This window comes from Bombina bombina, chromosome 8 (assembly GCF_027579735.1).
Source record: "Bombina bombina isolate aBomBom1 chromosome 8, aBomBom1.pri, whole genome shotgun sequence".
Lineage (NCBI taxonomy): Eukaryota > Metazoa > Chordata > Amphibia > Anura > Bombinatoridae > Bombina > Bombina bombina.
In genome coordinates this window covers 149,467,987-149,486,872 of record NC_069506.1, presented here as the reverse complement: position 1 = coordinate 149,486,872, position 18,886 = coordinate 149,467,987, and the positions used below count along the sequence as shown (strand labels likewise).

The window sequence follows — 18,886 nt, the reverse complement described above, 5'->3', positions numbered from 1 at the left end:
CTAACCTTCCCCCCCCCCCCCCCCCCCACTTCAGAGGTACTTGTGTATCCTGCACTTGTATGGATTTGAAGGAATGAGAGCAGGGGGTAGGCGGCACAAGAATTAGCTTAAGCAATAATAAAAGCACCCAAAAACAGGTTGACAGGTTCCCTAGATGGGAACATTGTCCACCAACTAAGCAGAGCCCTGTTTTAACCCCTGCAAAAAGGTTAAACACACAGATAAAGTCAGCTCAAGATGAGCAATGCACTACTGGGAGCTAGATGAACACATCTAGTTATTCAATGGCAAGAGGCATATGTTTGCAGCCCCTAGCTAGCTCTCAGTGGTGCATTGCAGCTCCTGAGCCTACCTAGGTATGATTTTCAACAAAGGAAACCATAGAACAAAGTAAATTGATAACAGAAGCAAGCTCTATCTGAACCATGAAAGATTACAATTTTACTATTGAAAAGAATACAGTTACTCCTTGCACTTACTTTGATTTTTGCAGTTCGAGGCTCTATGACATATATCCTGTTCCTGTACCCGCACCACACTTCATTATGAAGAGCTACAGAGCAGCGGATGGATTGCTGAGGTCTTCCCAAGTCAACAACCTTTGGGTTTTCAAGATCCCATTTTCTGTCTGGTCAGAAGGCAGCTGTTACTGCATGAAACACTTACAAACTAATGTCACAGGCTTTTTAAATCATTAAACTTACCAGCATTTCGGGCTGAATATTTGCAATTGTCCCGTCTCCCAAAGTAGCAACAACACGGTCCTTGGTGTGTCTGTGTCAGATTTCAAACAACGCAGCGGAATTAAATTCTGAATACATTAATGCAAAACCATACACAAGACTCCATAAAAAACAGAATTTATGTTTACCTGATAAATTACTTTCTCCAACGGTGTGTCCGGTCCACGGCGTCATCCTTACTTGTGGGATATTCTCTTCCCCAACAGGAAATGGCAAAGAGCCCAGCAAAGCTGGTCACATGATCCCTCCTAGGCTCCGCCTACCCCAGTCATTCGACCGACGTAAAGGAGGAATATTTGCATAGGAGAAACCATATGATACCGTGGTGACTGTAGTTAAAGAAAATAAATTATCAGACCTGATTAAAAAACCAGGGCGGGCCGTGGACCGGACACACCGTTTGAGAAAGTAATTTATCAGGTAAACATAAATTCTGTTTTCTCCAACATAGGTGTGTCCGGTCCACGGCGTCAATCCTTACTTGTGGGGAACCAATACCAAAGCTTTAGGACACGGATGAAGGGAGGGAGCAAATCAGGTCACCTAAAATGAAGGCACCACGGCTTGCAAAACCTTTCTCCCAAAAATAGCCTCAGAAGAAGCAAAAGTATCAAACTTGTAAAATTTGGTAAAAGTGTGCAGTGAAGACCAAGTCGCTGCCCGACATATCTGATCACAGAAGCCATCGTCCTTGAAGGCCCATGTGGAAGCCACAGCCCTAGTGGAATGAGCTGTGATTCTTTCAGGAGGCTGCCGTCCGGCAGTCTCATAAGCCAATCTGATGATGCTTTTAATCCAAAAAGAGAGAGAGGTAGAAGTTGCTTTTTGACCTCTCCTTTTACCAGAATAAACAACAAAACAAGGAAGATGTTTGTCCTAAAATCCTTTGTAGCATCTAAATAGAATTTAGAGCGCGAACAACATCCAAATTGTGCAACAAACGTTCCTTCTTTGAAACTGGATTCGGACACAAAGAAGGCACGACTATCTCCTGGTTAATGTTTTTGTTAGAAACAACTTTCGGAAGGAAAACCAGGTTTAAGTACGTAAAACCACCTTATCTGCATGGAACACCAGATAAGGAGGAGAACACTGCAGAGCAGATAATTCTGAAACTCTTCTAGCAGAAGAAATTGCAACCAAAAACAAAACTTTCCAAGATAATAACTTAATATCAACGGAATGTAAGGTTTCAAACGGAACCCCCTGAAGAACTGAAAGAACTAAGTTGAGACTCCAAGGAGGAGTCAAAGGTTTTGTAAACAGGCTTGCATTCTAACCAGAGCCTGAACAAAGGCTTGAACATCTGGCACAGCTGCCAGCTTTTTGTGAAGTAACACAGACAAGGCAGAAATCAGTCCCTTCAAGGAACTTGCAGATAATCCTTTCTCCAATCCTTCTTGAAGAAAGGATAGAACCTTAGGAATTTTTAACCTTGGTCCCAAGGGAATCCTTTAGATTCACACCTAACAGATATATTTTTTCCATAGTTTGTGGTAAATTTTTCTAGTTACAGGCTTTCTGCCTGAACAAGAGGTATCAATAACAGAATCTGAGAACCCTCGTTTTGATAAGATCAAGCGTTCAATCTCCAAGCAGTCAGTTGAGTGAGACCAGATTCGGATGTTCGAACGGACCTTGAACAAGAAGGGTCTCGTCTCAAAGGTAGCTTCCATGGTGGAGCCGATGACATATTCACCAGATCTGCATACCAAGTCCTGCGTGGCCACGCAGGAGCTATCAAGATCACCGAATGCCCTCTCCTGATTGATCCTGGCTACCAGCCTGGGGAATGAGAGGAAACGGCGGGAATACATAAGCTAGTTTGAAGGTCCAAGGTGCTACTAGTGCAATCTACTAGAGTCGACCTTGGGATCCCTGGATCTGGACCCGTAAGCAAGGAACCTTGAAGATTCTGACGAGAGGCCATCAGATCCATGTCTGGAATGCCCCACAGTTGAGTAATTTGGGCAAAGATTTCCGGATGGAGTTTCCACTCCCCGATGTAAAGTCTGACGACTCAGAAAATCCGCTTCCCCAATTTTCCACTCCTGGGATGTGGGATTGCAGACAGGTGGCAGGAGTGAGTCTCCGCCATTGAATGATTTTGGTCACTTTCTCCATCGCAGGAACTCCTTGTTCCCCCCTGATTGGTTGATGTACGCAACAGTCGTCATGTTGTCGGATTGAAACCGTAAGAACTTGGCCTTTTGCTAGCTGAGGCCAAGCCTTGAGAGCATTGAGTATCGCTCTCAAGTTCCAGAATATTTATCGGTAGAAGAGATTCTTCCCGAGACCAAAGACCCTGAGCTTTCAGGGGTCCCCAGACCCGCGCCCCAGCCCATCAGACTGGCGTCGGTCGTGACAATGACCCACTCTGGCCTGCGAAGTTCATCCCTTGTGACAGGTTGTCCAGGGACAGCCACCAACGAGTGAATCTCTGGTCCTCTGATTTACTTGTATCGTCGGAGACAAGTCTGTATAGTCTCCATTCCACTGAATGAGCATGCACAGTTTGTAATGGTCTTAGATGAATGCGCGCAAAAGGAACTATGTCCAATGCCGCTACCATCAAACCTATTACTTCCATGCACTGCGCTATGGAAGGGAAGAGGAACGGAATGAAGTATTTGACAAGAGTTTAGAAGTTTTGTTTTTCTGGCCTCTGTCAGAAAAATCTTCATTTCTAAGGAGTCTATTATTGTTCCCAAGAAGGGGAACCCTTGTTGACGGAGATAGAGAGAACTCTTTTCTACGTTCACTTTCCATCCGTGAGATCTGAGAAAGGCCAGGACTATGTCCGTGTGAGCCTTTGCTTGAGGAAGGGACGACGCTTGAATCAGAATGTCGTCCAAGTAAGGTACTACTGCAATGCCCCTTGGTCTTAGCACCGCTAGAAGGGACCCTAGTACCTTTGTGAAAATCCTTGGAGCAGTGGCTAATCCGAAAGGAAGTGCCACGAACTGGTAATGCTTGTCCAGGAATGCGAACCTTAGGAACCGATGATGTTCCTTGTGGATAGGGAATATGTAGATACGCATCCTTTAAATCCACCGTGGTCATGAATTGACCTTCCGGATGGAAGGAAGAATTGTTCGAATGGTTTCCATTTTGCCAGAAGATAAACCTTGGGAGACTATTTCTAGTGCCAAGGATCCAGAACATCTATCTTGCCCAAGCCTGAGCGAAGAGAGATAGTCTGCCCCCCACCAGATCCGGTCCACCCCTGGATGCGGGGGCCAACAATTCATTGCAGTCTTGGTAGCAGTGGCAGGTTTCTTGGCCTGCTTTCCTTGTTCCAGCCTTGCATTGGTCTCCAGGCTGGCTTGGCTTGAGAAGTATTACCCTCTTGCTTAGAGGACGTAGCACTTGGGGGCTGGTCCGTTTCTACGAAAGGGACGGAAAAATTAGGTTTATTTTTGGCCTTGAAAGACCTATCCTGAGGAAGGGCGTGGCCCTTACCCCCAGTGATATCAGAGATAATCTCTTTCAAGTCAGGGCCAAAACAGCGTATTCCCCTTGAAAGGAATGTAAGCAATTTGTTCTTGGAAGACGCATCCGCTGACCAAGATTTCAACCAAAGCGCTCTGCGCGCCACAATAGCAAACCCAGAATTTTTCGCCGCTAACCTAGCCAATTGCAAAGGTGGCGTCTAGGGGTGAAAGAATTAGCCAATTTGAGAGCACGGATTCTGTCCATAATCTCCTCATAAGGAGGAGAATCACTAGTGATCGCCTTTCTAGCTCATCGAACCAGAAACACGCGGCTGTAGTGACAGGGGACAATGCATGAAATTGGTTGTAGAAGGTACCTTGCTGAACAAACATCTTTTTAAGCAAACTTCTAATTTTTTATCCATAGGATCTTTGAAAGCACAACTATCTTTCTATGGGTATAGTGGTGCGGGTTTGTTTAAAGTAGAAACCGCCCCCTCGACCTTGGGGGACTGTCTGCCATAAGTCCTTTCTTGGGGTCGACCATAGGAAACAATTTTTTAAATATGGGGGGAGGGACGAAAGGTATACCGGGCCTTTACCATTCTTTATTTACAATGTCCGCCACCCGCTTGGGTATAGGAAAAGCATCTGGGGGCCCCGGGACCTCTGGAACTTGTCCATTTTACATAGTTTCTCTGGGGATGATCAAATTCTCACAATCATCCAGAGTGGAATAACACCTCCTTAAGCAGAGCGCGGAGATGTTCCAACTTAAATTTAAATGTAATCACATCAGGTTCAGGCTTGTTGAGAAATTTTCCCTGAATCTGAAATTTCTCCCTCAGACAAAACCTCCCTGGCCCCCTCAAACTGGTTGTAGGGGCCCTTCAGAAACAATAATCATCAGCGGACCTCATGCTCTTCAGTATTATCTAAAACAGAGCAGTCGCGCTTCACGCTGATAAGTGGGCATTTTGGCTAAAATGTTTTGATAGAATTATCCATTACAGCCGTTAATTGTTGCATAGTAAGGAGTATTGGCGCGCTAGATGTACTAGGGGCCTCCTGAGTGGGCAAGACTGGTGTTACGAAGGAGGGGATGATGGCAGTACCATGCTTACTCCCCTCACTTGAGGATCATCTTGGGCATCATTTTCTCTAAATTTTGTGTCACATAAATCACATCTATTTAAAATGAGAAGGAACCTTGGCTTCCCCACATTCAGAACACAGTCTATCTGGTAGTTCAGACATGTTAAACAGGCATAAACTTGATAACAAAGTACAAAAAAACGTTTTAAAATAAAACCGTTACTGTCACTTAAATTTTAAACTGAACACACTTTATTACTGCAATTGCGAAAAAGTATGAAGGAATTGTTCAAAATTCACCAAAATTTCACCACAGTGTCTTAAAGCCTTAAAAGTATTGCACACCAAATTTGGAAGCTTTAACCCCTTAAAATAACGGAACCGGAGCCCGTTTTATCTTTAATACCCCTTTACAGTCCCTGGTATCTGCTTTGCTGAGACCCAACCAAGCCCAAAGGGGAATACGATACCAAATGACGCCTTCAGAAGTCTTTTCTATGTATCAGAGCTCCTCACACATGCAAGCGGCATGTCATGCTTCTCAAAAACAAGTGTGCGCAATACCTGGCGCGAAAATGAGACTCTGCCTATGGATTAGGGAAAGCCCCTAGAGAATAAGGTGTCCAAAACAGTGCCTGGCCTGATATTATTTTACAAAATACCCAGATTAAAATGATTCCTCAAGGCTAAATATGTTTATATATGAATCGATTTAGCCCAGAAAATGTCTACAGTCTAAAAAAGCCCTTGTGAAGCCCTTTTTATTGTCTGTAATAAAAATGGCTTACCGGATCCCATAGGGGAAAATGACAGCTTCCAGCATTACATCGTCTTGTTAGAATGTGTCATACCTCAAGCAGTAAAATTCTGCTCACTGTTCCCTCAACTGAAGTTAATTCCTCTCAACAGTCCTGTGTGGAACAGCCATCGATTTTAGTACGGTTTGCTAAAATCATTTTCCTCTTACAAACAGAAATCTTCATCTCTTTCTGTTTCAGAGTAAATAGTACATACCAGCACTATTTTAAAATAACAAACTCTTGATTGAATAATAAAAACTACAGTTAAACACTAAAAAAACTCTAAGCCATCTCCGTGGAGATGTGGCCTGTACAACGGCAAAGAGAATGACTGGGGTAGGCGGAGCCTAGGAGGGATCATGTGACCAGCTTTGCTGGGCTCTTTGCCATTTCCTGTTGGGGAAGAGAATATCCACAAGTAAGGATGACGCCGTGGACCGGACACACCTATGTTGGAGAAATATAATACACAAAGTTCCTCTTCTGATTACTGTAAACCTTCTGCACTGGCCAATAACAGTCTCTTACTTCACTGGTCCCTCACGAATGTCCCTGACAAACTCATTCACCTGACTTGCACGATCTGAAGGGACAGTATACAGTAAAAATTGTTTTTCCCTTAATGTGTTTCCAATTACTTTTTTTTAACCATCTGCAGAGTACAAAATGTATGAGATTTGCTTTTTTAAGGCTTATTTGTGTATATGAATTAGCTGATTTTGTGTTTGAAGCCACAACCTAATAAAATGGATTGAGCTTGTAGGTAAAATCAGATCTCATTACTTTATCACATTGTATACATATAACTGATTCTTTATCTTATATCTGTCCATAAACCCAATCACCAATACTTGGAGAGAACAATGGAAAATTTAACATTTTATTACCTTATCTTTTCTATAACCCACTGGGAGTGTAATTTCTTCTACTGGCTGTGCTAACACAGCTTGGCCTTGAGGCCAAAAACTTTCAGGGATGGATGGGGATACCAAAGGCTAAATAAACTATTTCAAATGCCAATATAAGGTTAATGGAAATACTTGTAAACAATTTAATACCACTCTAGCAGGTAAAGTGGATAATTGGGAACAAATTAAAGGCAAGAATCTTTTTAATAAACTGTCCCTTTATACTGACTGTAACAATCTGACTTACAAAGCGCTAGCTTGGCAGGAGTTGGTATAGTAATAACGTTTGCATTATATGGATACGTATTTTATTGAATGTGCTATGTTTTATTATGGGGATTGACTATGCGCTAACAATTTTTCTTTCATGTAATTAGCAAGAGTCCATGAGCTAGTGACGTATGGGATATACATTCCTTACCAGGAGGGGCAAAGTTTCCCAAACCTTAAAATGCCTATAAATACACCCCTCACCACACCCACAATTCAGTTTTACAAACTTTGCCTCCGATGGAGGGTGGAGTGAAGTAAGTTTGTGCTAGATTCTCTACGTTGATATGCGCTCCGCAGCAAGTTGGAGCCCGGTTTTCCTCTCAGCGTGCAGTGAATGTCAGAGGGATGTGAGGAGAGTATGCCTATTTGAAATGCAGTGATCTCCTTCTACGGGGTCTATTTCATAGGTTCTCTGTTATCGGTCGTAGAGATTCATCTCTTACCTCCCTTTTCAGATCGACGATATACTCTTATATATACCATTACCTCTGCTGATCTCGTTTTCAGTACTGGTTTGGCTTTCTACAAACATGTAGATGAGTGTCCTTGGGTAAGTAAATCTTATTTCTGTGACACTCTAAGCTATGGTTGGGGCACTTTGTGTATAAAGTTCTAAATATATGTATTCAAACATTTATTGCCTTGACTCAGAATGTTCAAAACATTCCTTATTTTTCAGACAGTCAGTTTTCATATTTGGGATAATGCATTTGAATTAATCATTTTTTCTTACCTTCAAAAATTTGACTCTTTTTCCCTGTGGGCTGTTAGGCTGCGCGGGGGCTGAAAATGCTTCATTTTATTGCGTCATTCTTGGCGCGGACTTTTTTGGCGCAAAAAAATCTTTTCCGGTTTCCGGCGTCATACGTGTCGCCGGAAGTTGCGTAATTTTTTGACGTTATTTTGCGCCAAAAGTGTCGGCCGTTCCGGATGTGTGCGTCATTTTTGGCGCCAAAAGCATTTAGGCGCCAATAATGTGGGCGTCTTATTTGGCGCAAAAAAAATGGGCGTCGCTTTTGTCTCCACATTATTTAAGTCTCATTTTTCATTGCTTCTGGTTGCTAGAAGCTTGTTCTTTGGCATTTTTTTTCCCATTCCTGAAACTGTCATTTAAGGAATTTGATCAATTTTGCTTTATATGTGTTTTTTCTCTTACATATTGCAAGATGTCTCACGTTGCATCTGAGTCAGAAGATACTACAGGAAAATCGCTGTCTAGTGCTGGACCTACCAAAGCTAAGTGTATCTTGCTGTAAACTTTGGTAGCTATTCCTCCGGCTGTTGTTTGTATTAATTGTCATGACAAACTTGTTAATGCAGATAATATTTCCTTTAGTAAAGTACCATTGTCTGTTGCAGTTCCTTCAACATCTAAGGTGCAGAATGTTCCTGATAACATAAGAGATTTTGTTTCCTGAATCCATAAAGAAGGGCTATGTCTGTTATTTCTCCTTCTAGTAAACGTAAAAAATAGTTTAAAACTTCTCTCCCTACAGATGAATTTTTAAATGAACAACATCATTCTGATTCTGAAGACTCTTCTGGTTCAGAGGATTCTGTCTCAGAGATTGATGCTGAAAAATCTTCATATTTATTTTAAAATGGAATTTATTCGTTCTTTACTTAAAGAAGTACTAAATGCTTTAGAAATAGAGGATTCTGGTCCTCTTGATACTAATTCTAAACGTTTTGATAAGGTATTTAAATCTCCTGTTGGTTATTCCAGAAGTTTTTCCTGTTCCTAATGCTATTTCTGCAGTAATTTTCCAAAGATGGGATAAATTGGGTAATTCATTTACTCCTTCTAAACGTTTTTATAGCAATTATATCCTGTGCCGTCTGACAGATTAGAATTTTGGGACAAAATCCCTAAAGTTGATGGGGCTATTTCTACCCTTGCTAAACGTACTACTTTCCTACGTCAGATGGTACTTCGTTTAAGGGATCCTTTAGATAGGAAAATTGAATCCTTTCTAAGAAAAGCTTTATCTGTGTTCAGGTAATCTTCTTAGACCTTGCTATATCTTTGGCTGATGTTGCTGCAGCTTCAACTTTTTGGTTGGAAACTTTAGCGCAACAAGTAACACATCACGATTCTCATGATATTATTATTCTTCTTCAGCATGCTAATAATTTTAGCTGTGATGCCATTTTTTATATTATCAGAGTTGATGCCTAGGTTTATGTCTCTAGCTATTTTAGCTAGAAGAGCTTTATGGCTTAAGACTTGGAATGCTGATAAGGGCTTCTAAATCAACTCTACTTTCCATTTCTTTCCAAGGTAACAAATTATTTGGTTCTCAGTTGGATTCTATTATCACAACTGTTACTGGTGGGAAAGGAACTTTTTTACCACAGGATAAAAAATCTAAAGGTAAAAACAGGGCTAATAATCGTTTTCGTTCCTTTCGTTTCAACAAAGAACAAAAGCCTAATCCTTCATCCTCAGGAGCAGTTTCAGTTTGGAAACCATCTCCAGTCTGGAATAAATCCAAGCCTGCTAGAAAGGCAAAGCCTGCTTCTAAGTCCTCATGAAGGTGCGGCCCTCATTCCAGCTCAGCTGGTAGGGGGCAGGTTACATTTTTTCAAAGAAATTTGGATCAATTCTGTTCACAATCTTTGGATTCAGAACATTGTTTCAGAAGGGTACAGAATTGGTTTCAAGATGAGACCTCCTGCAAAGAGATTTTTTCTTTCCCGTGTCCCAGTAAATCCAGTGAAAGCTCAAACATTTCTGAATTGAGTTTCAGATCTAGAGTTGGCTGGAGTAATTATGCCAGTTCCAGTTCCGGAACAGGGGATGGGGTTTTATTCAAATCTCTTCATTGTACCAAAGAAGGAGAATTCCTTCAGACCAGTTCTGGATCTAAAAATATTGAATCGTTATGTAAGGATACCAACGTTCAAGATGGTAACTGTAAGGACTATATTGCCTTTTGTTCAGCAAGGGCATTATATGTCCACAATAGATTTACAGGATGCATATCTGCATATTCCGATTCATCCAGATCATTATTAGTTCCTGAGATTCTCTTTTCTGGACAAGCATTACCAGTTTGTGGCTCTGCCGTTTGGCCTAGCTACAGCTCCAAGAATTTTTACAAAGGTTCTCGGTGCCCTTCTGTCTGTAATCAGAGAACAGGGTATTGTGGTATTTCCTTATTTGGACGATATCTTGGTACTTGCTCAGTCTTTACATTTAGCAGAATCTCATACGAATCGACTTGTGTTGTTTCTTCAAGATCATGATTGGAGGATCAATTTACCAAAAAGTTCATTGATTCCTCAGACAAGGGTAACCTTTCTGGGTTTCCAGATAGATTCAGTGTCCATGACTCTGTCTTTAACAGACAAGAGAAGTCTAAAATTGATTTCAGCTTGTCGAAACCTTCAGTCACAATCATTCCCTTCGGTAGCCTTATGCATGGAAATTCTAGGTCTTATGACTGCTGCATCGGACGCGATCCCCTTTGCTCGTTTTCACATGCGACCTCTTCAGCTCTGTATGCTGAATCAATGGTGCAAGGATTACACAAAGATATCTCAATTAATATCTTTAAAACCGATTGTTCGACACTCTCTAATGTGGTGGACAGATCACCATCGTTTAATTCAGGGGGCTTCTTTTGTGTTTCCGACCTGGACTGTAATTTCAACAGATGCAAGTCTCACAGGTTAGGGAGCTGTGTGGGGATCTCTGACGGCACAAGGATTTTGGGAATCTCAGGAGGTGAGATTACCGATCAATATTTTGGAACTCCGTGCAATTTTCAGAGCTCTTCAGTTTTGGCCTCTTCTGAAGAGAGAATCGTTCATTTGTTTTCAGACAGACAATGTCACAACTGTGGCATACATCAATCATCAAGGAGGGACTCACAGTCCTCTGGCTATGAAAGAAGTATCTCGAATATTGGTTTGGGCGGAATCCAGCTCCTGTCTAATCTCTGCGGTTCATATCCCAGGTGTAGACAATTGGGAAGCGGATTATCTCAGTCGCCAAACGTTGCATCCGGCGAATGGTCTCTTCACCCAGAGGTATTTCTTCAGATTGTTCAAATGTGGGAACTTCCAGAAATAGATCTGATGGCGTCTCATCTAAACAAGAAACTTCCCAGATATCTGTCCAGATCCCGGGATCCTCAGGCGGAGGCAGTGGATGCATTATCACTTCCTTGGAAGTATCATCCTGCCTATATCTTTCCGCCTCTAGTTCTTCTTCCAAGAGTAATCTCCAAGATTCTGAAGGAATGCTCGTTTGTTCTGCTGGTAGCTCCGGCATGGCCTCACAGGTTTTGGTATGCGGATCTTGTCCGGATGGCCTCTTGCCAACCGTGGACTCTTCCGTTAAGACCAGACCTTCTGTCACAAGGTCCTTTTTTCCATCAGGATCTGAAATCCTTAAATTTAAAGGTATGGAGATTGAACGCTTGATTCTTGGTCAAAGAGGTTTCTCTGACTCTGTGATTAATACTATGTTACAGGCTCGTAAATCTGTATCTAGAGAGATATATTATAGAGTCTGGAAGACTTATATTTCTTGGTGTCTTTCTCATCATTTTTCTTGGCATTTTTTTAGAATACCGAGAATTTTACAGTTTCTTCAGGATGGTTTAGATAAGGGTTTGTCTGCAAGTTCCTTGAAAGGACAAATCTCTGCTCTTTCTGTTCTTTTTCACAGAAAGATTGCTATTCTTCCTGATATTCATTGTTTTGTACAAGCTTTGGTTCGTATAAAACCTGTCATTAAGTCAATTTCTCCTCCTTGGAGTTTGAATTTGGTTCTGGGAGCTCTTCAAGCTCCTCCCTTTGAACCTATGCATTCATTGGACATTAAATTACTTTCTTGGAAAGTTTTGTTCCTTTTGGCCATCTCTTCTGCCAAGAGTTTCTGAATTATCTGCTCTTTCTTGTGAGTCTCCTTTTCTGATTTTTCATCAGGATAAGGCGGTGTTGCGAACTTCTTTTGAATTTTTACCTAAAGTTGTGAATTCCAACAACAATTAGTAGAGAAATTGGTGGTTCCTTCATTATGTCCTAATCCTAAGAATTCTAAGGAGAAATCATTGCATTCCTTTGGATGTTGTTAGAGCTTTGAAATATTATGTTGAAGCTACCTAAGTCCTTTCCGAAAGACTTCTAGTCTATTTGTCTATCTTTTCCGGTTCTAGAAAAGGCCAGAAAGCTTCTGCCATTTCTTTGGCATCTTGGTTGAAATCTTTAATTTCATCTTGCCTATGTTGAGTCGGGTAAAACTCGCCTCAGAGGGATTACAGCTCATTCTACCAGGTCAGTTCTATACTTCCTGGGCGTTTAGGAATGAAGCTTCGGTTGATCAGATTTGCAAGCAGCACTTAGTCCCTCTTTGCATACTTTTACTAAATTCTACCATTTCTGATGTATTTTCTTCTTCTGAAGCAGTTTTTTGGTAGAAAAGTACTTCAGGCAGCGGTTTTCAGTTTGAATCTTCTGCTTATGTTTTTCATTAAACTTTATTTTGGGTGTGGATTATTTTCAGCAGGAATTGGCTGTCTTTATTTTATCCCTCCCTCTCATAGTGACTCTTGTGTGGAAAGAATCCCACATCTTGGGTAATCATTATCCCATAGTCACTAGCTAATGGACTCTTGCTAATTACATGAAAGAAAACCATAATTTATGTAAAGAACTTACCTGAAAAATTCATTTCTTTCATATTAGCAAGAGTCCATGAGGCCCGCCCCTTTTTTTGTGGTGGTTATGAATTTTGTATAAAGCACAATTATTCCAATTCCTTATTTTATATGCTTTCGCACTTTTTTATCACCCCACTCTCTTGCTATTCGTTTAAACTGAATGTGGGTGTGGTGAGGGGTGTATTTTATAGGCATTTTGAGGTTTGGGAAACTTTGCCCCCTCCTGGTAGGAATGTATAGCCCATACGTCCACTAGCTCATGGACTCTTGCTAATATGAAAGAAATGAATTTAATCAGGTAAGTTCTTACATAAATTATGTTTTTAACCAATTGCAGCGGTTTACAACTTGAAAGTACAGAGCAAGTTCTGAAATGGTCCCCTTTATTGCGTGTAAATAAAAGTTTACAAATTGCTAATTAACTTTTAATTTGTCATTTAAAGAACTGCTTTTGCCTCGTTGTAGCGCTACCTATACTGAAAAAGTACTTTGGTTATATTTAAAACGATGGTAAATCCTAGCATTTTTGAAAAGCTAGGGATTTACCAGTGCTACAAAAAAAGGGGACTTTCAGTCATGAAGTATAAAAAAACACACTCATGCTGAACTATATTTGCTTGCAAATATGCTGTGCTGAGCGCTCAGGCCACCCCTAGGCAGAACGCTATTTTTTCAATGAGGTGGCGTTTACACCTCTTAGCCAAGAGCCCATGTGGGCAACCAGCATTATGGCCGGATGGCTAGCCACGCTATTGGCTAACATCCCCCTCAATGATAAAATAGTGGTCTGCCGTGGATAGCCTGAGGCACTCAGCGCAGCATACACTGTAGACAAACTAAAGGAACTTTCAGCATGAAGTTTTTTATACTTTATAACTGAAAGTCCACTTTATTAGTAGCACTGGTAAACCTAGCGTTTCCAAAAATGCTAGTGTTTATCATCACTTTAAGCTATGTAAATCTTAAGCTGCAAAATAATTTACACTCGCAATGAGATGTGTGAGATATTTGTACTAAAATGTTCATTTTCAGTTGCACTCTGCTTTTGTGTAATCAGACAGAGACATGAGGAGGCCATTGTGGATAGAGAAAGAAAAAAATATAAAGGCCAAGATAATATAGCTCTCCCTTCAAGTTCAGCCGATCTTTATGGGTTGTGGCTTCAACTAGCAAAAAAACAGAATTTATGCTTACCTGATAAATTACTTTCTCCAACGGAGTGTCCGGTCCACGGCGTCCATCCTTACTTGTGGGATATTCTCTTCCCCAACAGGAATGGCAAAGAGCCCAGCAAAGCTGGTCACATGATCCCTCCTAGGCTCCGCCTTCCCCAGTCATTCGACCGACGTAAAGGAGGAATATGCATAGGAGAAATCATATGATACCGTGGTGACTGTAGTTAGAGAAAATAAATTCATCAGACCTGATTAAAAAACCAGGGCGGGCCGTGGACCGACACACACCGTTGGAGAAAGTAATTTATCAGGTAAGCATAAATTCTGTTTTCTCCAACATAGGTGTGTCCCGGTCCACGGCGTCATCCTTACTTGTGGGAACCAATACCAAAGCTTTAGGACACGGATGATGGAGGGAGCAAATCAGGTCACCTAGATAGAAGGCACCACGGCTTGCAAAACCTTTTCTCCCCAAAAATTAGCCTCAGAAGAAGCAAAAGTATCAAAATTTGTAAAATTTGGTATAAGTGTGCAGTGAAGACCCAAGTCGGCTGCCTTACTTATCTGATCAACAGAAGCCTCGTTCTTGAAGGCCCATGTGGAAGCCACAGCCCTAGTGGAGTGAGCTGTGATTCTTTCCGGAGGCTGCCGTCGGCAGTTCCTCATAAGCCAATCGGATGATGCTTTTAAGCCAAAAAGAGAGAGAGGTAGAAGTTGCTTTTTGACCTCTCCTTTTACCAGAATAAACAACAAACAAGGAAGATGTTTGTCTGAAATCCTTTGTAGCCTCTAATAGAATTTTAGAGCACGAACTACATCCAAATTGGGCAACCAACGTTCCTTCTTTGAAACTGGATTCGGACACAAAGAAGGCACAACTATCCTCCTGGTTAATATTTTTGTTAGAAACAACTTTCGGGAAGAAAACCAGGTTTAGTACGCAAAACCACCTTATCTGCATGGAACACCAGATAAGGAGAGAACACTGCAGAGCAGATAACTCTGAAACTCTTCTAGCAGAAGAAATTGCAACCAAAAACAAAACTTTCCAAGATAATAACTTAATATCTACGGAATGTAAGGGTTCAAAACGGAACCCCCTGAAGAACTGAAAGAAACTAAATGTGAGACTCCAAGGAGGAGTCAAAGGTTTGTAAACAAGGCTTGATTCTAACCAGAGCCTGAACAAAAGCTTGAACATCTGGCACAGCCGCCAGCTTTTTGTGAAGTAAAACAGATAAAGCAGAAATCTGTCCCTTCAAAGAACTTGCAGAAATCCTTTCTCCAAACCCTACTTGTAGAAAGGATAGAATCTTAGGAATTTTTATCTTGTTCCATGGGAATCCTTTAGATTTCGCACCAACAGATAGATATATTTTTTCCATATTTTATGGTAAATTTTTCTAGTTACAGGCTTTTCTAGCCTGAATAAAGAGTATCAATGACAGAATCTGAGAACCCACGCTTTGATAAAATCAAGCGTTCAATCTCCAAGCAGTCAGTTGGAGTGAGGTCAGATTCGGATGTTTCGAACGGACCATGAACAAGAAGGTCCCCGTCTCAAAGTAGCTTCCATGGTGGAGCCGATGACATATTCACCAGGTCTGCCATACCAAGTACTGCGTGGCCACGCAGGAGCTATCAAGATCACCGAAGCCCCTCTCCTGATTGATCCTGGCTACCAGCCTGGGAATGAGAGGAAACGGTGGGAATACATAAGCTAGGTTGAAGGTCCAGGCGCTACTAGTGCATCTACTAGAGTCGCCTTGGGATCCCTGATCTGGACCCGTAGCAAGGAACCTTGAAGTTCTGACGAGACCGCCATCAGATCCATGTCTGGAATGCCCCATAATTGAGTTATTTGGGGAAAAGATTTCCGGATGGAGTTCCCACTCCCCCGGATGAAATGTCTGACGACTCAGAAAATCCGCTTCCCAATTTTCCACTCCTGGGATGTGGATTGCAGACAAGTGGCAGGAGTGAATCTCCGCCCATTGAATTATTTTGGTCACTTCTTCCATCGCCAGGGAACTCCTTGTTCCCCCCTGATGGTTGATATATGCAACAGTCGTCATGTTGTCTGATTGAAACCTTATGAATTTGGACTTTGCTAGTTGAGGCCAAGCCTTGAGAGCATTGAGTATCGCTCTCAGTTCCAGAATGTTTATCGGGAGAAGAGATTCTTCCCGAGACCATAGACCCTGAGCTTCAGGGGTTCCCAGACCACGCCCCAGCCCACCAGACTGGCGTCGGTCGTGACAATGACCCACTCTGGTCTGCGAAGCTCATCCCTTGTGGACAGGTTGTCCAGGGTCAGCCACCAACGGAGTGAATCTCTGGTCCTCTGATCTACTTGGATCGTCGGAGACAAGTCTGTATAATCCCCATTCCACCTGTCGTGAGCATGCACAGTTGTAAGGTCTTAGATGAATTTCGCGCAAAAGGAACTATGTCCATTGCCGCAACCCATCAAACCTATTACCTTCATGCACTGCGCTATGGAAGGAAGAAGAACAGAATGAAGTACTTGACAAGAGCTTAGAAGTTTTGATTTTCTGGCCTCTGTCAGAAAAATCTTCATTTCTAAGGAGTCTATTATTGTTCCCAAGAAGGGAACTCTTGTTGAAGGGAATAGAGAACTCTTTTCCTACGTTCACTTTTCCCACCCGTGAGATCTGAGAAAGGCTAGGGACAATGTCCGTATGAGCCTTTGCTTGTGGCAGAGACGACGCTTGAATCAGTATGTCGTCCAAATAAGGTACTACTGCAATGCCCCTTGGCCTTAGCACCGCTAGAAGGGACCCTAGTACCTTTGTGAAATTCTTGGATCAGTGGGCTAATCCGAATGGAAGTGCCACAAACTGGTAATGCTTGTCCAGAAAGGCGAACCTTAGGAACCGATGATGTTCCTTGTGGATAGGAATATGTAGATACGCATCCTTTAAATCCACGTGGTCATGAATTGACCTTCCTGGATGGTAGGAAGAATTGTCCGAATGGTTTTCCATTTTGAACGATGGAACCCTGAGAAATTTGTTTAGGATCTTGAGATCCAAAATGGCCTGAATGTTCCCTCTTTTTTGGGGAGCTATGACAAGATTGGAGTAAAACCCCCCATCCCTTGTTCTCCCTAATGGAACAGGATGAATCACTCCCATTTTTAACAGGTCTTCTACACAATGTAAGAATGCCTGTCTTTTTATTTGGTCTGAAGACAATTGAGACCTGTGGAACCTTCCCTTGGGGGTAGTTCCTTGAAATACAGGAGATAACCTTGAGAAACCTATTTCTAGCGACCCAAGGATCTGAACATCTCTTGCCCAAGGCCTGAGCGAAGAGAGAGAGTCTGCCCCCCACCAGATCCGGTCCCGGATCGGGGGCCAACATCTCATGCCGTCTTAGTAGCGGTAGCAGGCTTCTTGGCCTGCTTACCTTTGTTCCAGCCATGCATCGGTCTCCAGGCTGGCTTGGTTTGAGAAGAATTACCCTCTTGCTTAGAGGATGTAGAATTTGAGGCTGGTCCGTTTCTGCGAAAGGGACGAAAATTTGGTTTATTTTTAGCCTTAAAAGACTATCCTGAGGAAGGGCGTGGCCCTTTCCCCGAGTGATGTCTGAAATAATCTCTTTCAAGTCAGGGCCAAACAGCGTTTTCCCCCTTGAAAGGGATGTTAAGCAATTTGTTCTTGGAGGACACATCCGCTGACCAAGACTTTAGCCAAAGCGCTCTGCGCGCCACAATAGCAAAACCTGAATTTTTCGCCGCTAATCTAGCTAATTGCAAAGTGGCGTCTAAGGTAAAAGAGTTAGCCAATTTAAGTGCTTGAACTCTGTCCATAACCTCCGTCATAAGAAGATTCTTTATTGAGCGACCTTTTCTAGTTCTTCGAACCAGAAACACGCTCGCTGTAGTGACAGGAACAATGCATGAAATTGGTTGTAGAAGGTAACCTTGCTGAACCACAAACATCTTTTTAAGCAAACCCTCTTAATTTTTTATCCATAGGATCTTTGAGAAAGCACAACTATCTTCTATAGGGATAGTAGTGCGTTTGTTTAGAGTAGAAACCGCCCCCTCGACCTTGGGGACTGTCTGCCATAAGTCCTCCTGTCCTGGGTCGACCATAGGAAATAATTTCTTAAATATAGGGGGAGGGACAAAGGTATGCCGGGCCTTTCCAATCTTTATTTACAATGTCCGCCACCCGCTTGGGTTATAGGAAAAGCTTCGGGGGGGCACCGGGACCTCTAGGACTTGTCCATCTTACATAATTTTTCTGGAATGACCAAATTGTCACAATCATCCAGAGTAGATAACACCTCCTTAAGCAGAGCGCGGAGATGTTCCATTTTAATTTGAATGTAATAACGTCAGGTTCAGCTTGTTTGAGAAATTTTTCCTGAATCTGAAATTTCTCCCTCAGACAAAACCTCCCTGGCCCCTTCAGGACTGGTGTAAGGGCATGTCAGAACCATTATCATCAGCGCTCCTCATGCTCTTCAGTATCTAAAACTGAGCAGTCGCGCTTTCGCTGATAAGTGGGCATTTTGGCCTAAAATGTTTTAATAGAATTATCCATTACAGCCGTTAATTGTTGCATAGTAAGGAGGATTGGCGCACTAGATGAACTAGGGACCTCCTGAGTGGGCAAGACTGGTGTAGACATAGAAGGAGATGATGCAGTACCATGCTTACTCCCCTCACTTAAGGAATCATTTTTGGGCAACATTATTATCAGTGGCATCATTGTCCCTACTTTGTTTATCACATTCATCACATATATTTAAA

The 18,886-nt window shown here is 42.2% G+C and overlaps 1 protein-coding gene across 1 annotated transcript in view; it reads right to left on the bottom strand.

Moving 5' to 3' along the window:
• The window catches only part of LOC128638588 (C-Jun-amino-terminal kinase-interacting protein 4-like), a 297,523-nt gene that overhangs the window by 34,179 nt on the left and 244,458 nt on the right, over nucleotides 1-18,886 (bottom strand). Inside the window, 3 exon segments of the mRNA XM_053690636.1 lie at nucleotides 480-628; nucleotides 705-723; nucleotides 726-774. Of these exon segments, the coding sequence (XP_053546611.1) occupies nucleotides 480-628; nucleotides 705-723; nucleotides 726-774 (217 nt within the window).